Source organism: Myxocyprinus asiaticus, chromosome 22, assembly GCF_019703515.2.
Source record: "Myxocyprinus asiaticus isolate MX2 ecotype Aquarium Trade chromosome 22, UBuf_Myxa_2, whole genome shotgun sequence".
Lineage (NCBI taxonomy): Eukaryota > Metazoa > Chordata > Actinopteri > Cypriniformes > Catostomidae > Myxocyprinus > Myxocyprinus asiaticus.
This window is the reverse complement of record NC_059365.1, coordinates 21454688-21458329: the sequence shown is the minus strand read 5'-3', so window position 1 is coordinate 21458329 and position 3642 is coordinate 21454688. Positions and strand designations below refer to the sequence as shown.

The window sequence follows — 3642 nt, the reverse complement described above, 5'->3', positions numbered from 1 at the left end:
CTGGGGAAAATTCTACTTTCTAAACTTAACAAACTTTTGTCTTCAGTGCCCAAATGCTTAATAAGTGCTTTTAGAAGAAATGTTTCATAGTGGTAAACACTAGACTGTCCCAACTTTTCTGGAGCATGTTGCAATCATCTGATTTGAAGTTATTGAACATAAAACAAAACAAAAAAAACAATGAAATTCACAGGGTAAAACATCATGTAATGTGTAGTTGTAGAGCTTTCAATATAGCAAATGGTGATTATAATTTACAAATCACTCATTTTAGTTTTTATTAGCATTTTTCATTCTGTCCCAGCTTTTTCAGAATTGGGGTTGTACAAGAACACATACAGTATTATGTGTTTGTATAGCACGACCAAAGTAGGTCTAATAGGTTGTAGGAGTCAGTCATCATGTATAACTACAGGAAGCAAAATTCTACTTAAAAGCACTGCAATAAATAAAATAAAACAAATTAAAGCATCTTATTTAACTTTTGTTCTCCATTCCTCTGTCTCCTGTTTTTCCTGGTATTACATCTGGGAAAAAAAGGGATAGAGAAGGTTTGCATTACAATGTTTTTCGAAACCTTTCTAAAAACAAAACACAAATGTTAAAATCCCTTATTGGGGATATGGAACTTTCTTGAATCTACTGAAGAATACTACAGACATTAAATACACTTACTTATACTGGCTCCATTCACTCCATGAGGAATTACAGAACTCATCCCGTGCTCTCACACATACGGTCATCCCTTTTGTCACTGGTAGTTGGTGACTTTTTACAGTTACCTGTAGTGTGATTAATAATTGAACATGCTGTTATATGATTACAATTTATTATACCCTACCCATAAAAGACCTTTGCCAAGCTTTTGTTATGCAAAGGTTATGCAGTCTTTCATTCAGTATAAACATTACCTCTAGTGAGTTTGGTTTGGAGCAGTCACATTTTTTGCGTTTCCGACAGCGAATCTCTTTTACTTGGAAGGTGAGAGGGAAGTAGGAGGCTGGTGTGCTCCACGATTGTGGGTACCCTAATTCTACAGATGTTTGATTGATCACGTTAATCGCCACCATATCAGGCCTCACTATGGAATGGACAATGAAAAACATTAAAAGCCACGTTTCCCTTTCCGATGAGTGGCCTGTTGCTTCCATACTATGAACCTTACTTGTGGTAACATCTAAAAATTCAAAAAGTATTGTTTGATATTCAATCAACCCGACTACATCAGGTTACACCAACAAATGCCATTTTTAATTTTTAGATCAAGTAGAAATACATCCTTAAGGTAACAATTGCAGGTTGCCACTTTTTAAAGCATATGTGCTGTGGTCAAACAATATAACACAAGCAAGAGCTTGTCCAGTTCCATCTCCAAGAATGCTGCTTGTCCAGTCAGAATAGAAGACAGAAACTGTTTTATAATATAAGCTGCATGCTACTGAATACAAGATATTCTAAGGACCTGTCTCAGTAATGGCACTCCTAGAGATTTTTGAATGCTTACCAATATCCATGATGAGGAACTTTGTGGAGTAGGTTTCTACAACAAAGCTGCTTCTGAAGTAGATGGTTAGGTTGATGCATTCCACCTCTTCTGCATAAGGACAGTAGTCTTGGTCTAAGCATGTGATACTCTGTCCATTGGAATCCAGACTGCAGCTGATGTTGCTTTTACCGTGAGCGCTGGATGAGAATCAGTTTGAGTCTCTTAGGTTTATCCCCCCCACACTCCTCACATCAACGTTGGTTGCAATATTAAATTAGTCTATATACCGTAGAGCAAGATTGGGAAACTTACCGTGTGGCTTTGATATGAGCAACATGTCCATCCCTGTTTGTACCCCATGTCCAGGAACATTGGAAGGAGCCTCCATAGTTATTTGTTGAACAATGGATGTAACCTGGTAAGGTTAAAATAAAATATAAATACTTTTGAAACCACTTGGTTAATTTGTGATAATGTTGTTTGTGATTTCAGTTAAACAAATAGAAAATAATTGTGTTATTAAGGCACATTGAAATTCATTTCAAAAAGCAGTGACGCATGTGTTTTACTTTAAAAGCTTTAACAATTTCAAATTAACTGTACTGAAAGGGGTTTCACCAAGTACTATATTATAGTATGTAAATATGGTTCTACCTTTTCCAGGTGTGTTCTTAATAATCTTCCTGAAGGTCCACTGAGCCAGCACCAGCGTGTGGTTCAGGTAGGAGCCCTCATTGTTGAAACAGGAGTAGTTGCCCCCCTTCCACCCCTCTACTGTAACCATAATCCTGTTTCCTTGGGCCTCCAGGCCCTCCTCTTGGTTTTTGGTCCATGTAACATTTTTCTCCTCATAGGCTTCTCTACAGATAAGTGGAACTTGTACCATGTTGACATCTTTAGCCACGTCCACATCCACCACAAGCACTGATGACAGACAATTGAAAAAGAATACATCATAATACATCAAGAGATATATAATAATACAATAAAAGCATAATTCACCATTTATGAAGATATACTGTATATACAGTTAAAGTTCATATATTTAGGTATTTACACTCACTGACCACTTTATTAGGTACACCTGTACACCTACTTATGAATGCGATTATCTAATCGGCCAATCGTGTTGCAGCAGTGCAATGCATAAATTCATGCAGATATGGGTCAGGAGCTTCCGTTAATGTTCACATCAACCATCAGAATGGGGAAAAATTGTGATTTCAGCGATTTTGACCGTGGCATGATTGTTGGTGCCAGATGGGCTGATTTGAGTATTTCTGTAACTGCTGATATCCTGAGTTTATTCAGAATGGTGCCAAAAAACATCAAGTGAGCGGCAGGACGGAAACACCTTTTTGATGAGAGAGGTCAGAGAATGGCCAGACTTTGAGCTGACAGAAAGGCTCCAGTAACTGAGATAACCACTCCGTACAATTGTTGTGAGCAGAATAGCATCTCAGAATGCACAACACGTCGAACTTTGAGGCAGATGCACTTCAACAGCAGAAGACAATGTCGGGCATTTAGAAACATAGTGTTCCTAATAAAGTGCTTAGTGAGTGTATATTACCATATATCAGATTTTTTATGGGAATATAATAAAATATGCACCAACAAAAATTAAATAACATTCTGGGAAAGCCAGTGTTCATTTTATTCCAGGAGTTTATTAAACTCAAACATGTTGCATTTTTGTTGAAATTAAACATGGAAAATGCACATGGACATGATTCAGACAAACAAACCATTTGGTTTGAGTGTCCAGTAGCTCTCAGCTGTTTTGATTGCTCCCAATGCAGAGAACTGGAGGAACAAAGTTCCGAATAAGAGAAAAAACATCTGTAGGTACATAAGAAACAGTTTAGATTTTGCATTGAGATGATGTACTCCCATACAGTAATCAAAAAAATATATATTTTTATCTGGTAACAAACACTGCGCTTCATAAATTTAGCACATTTTAAACAAGTAAAAAATATGAATCAAGCTCACTACATTAGGCTTTACTAACAAAACTATTTTGGTAACACTTTACAATAAGGTTTCCAACTTAGTTACCAACATTAAAGGACTAGTTCACCCACAAATGAAAAATATATCATAATTTACTCACCCTTATGCCATCCTGGATGTGTACAGTGCTTCCGGAAAGT

At 36.8% G+C, this 3642-nt stretch overlaps 1 protein-coding gene across 1 annotated transcript; it reads right to left on the bottom strand.

The window, feature by feature from the left end:
• Nucleotides 1-463: 463 nt before the first annotated feature.
• On the bottom strand, nucleotides 464-3328 carry il12ba (interleukin 12Ba). Its single transcript, XM_051650069.1, has 7 exons — nucleotides 3235-3328; nucleotides 2141-2410; nucleotides 1799-1901; nucleotides 1505-1683; nucleotides 912-1081; nucleotides 676-782; nucleotides 464-527 (listed from the first exon to the last, which is right to left on the bottom strand). The coding sequence occupies exons 1-7, from the start codon at nucleotides 3326-3328 to the stop codon at nucleotides 464-466; spliced, it is 987 nt and encodes a 328-aa protein (XP_051506029.1).
• Between the last annotated feature and the right edge of the window lie 314 nt (nucleotides 3329-3642).

Coding starts and splice junctions, on each gene's coding strand:
- il12ba (XM_051650069.1), bottom strand. CDS start 3,328: ATGTTTTTTCTCTTATTCGGAACTTTGTTCCTCCAGTTCTCTGCATTG. Junction 1,684..1,798: donor GCTCATATCAAAGCCACACG/GTAAGTTTCCCA, acceptor ATTCTCATCCAG/CGCTCACGGTAAAAGCAACA. Junction 783..911: donor CCAAACCAAACTCACTAGAG/GTAATGTTTATA, acceptor ATCACACTACAG/GTAACTGTAAAAAGTCACCA.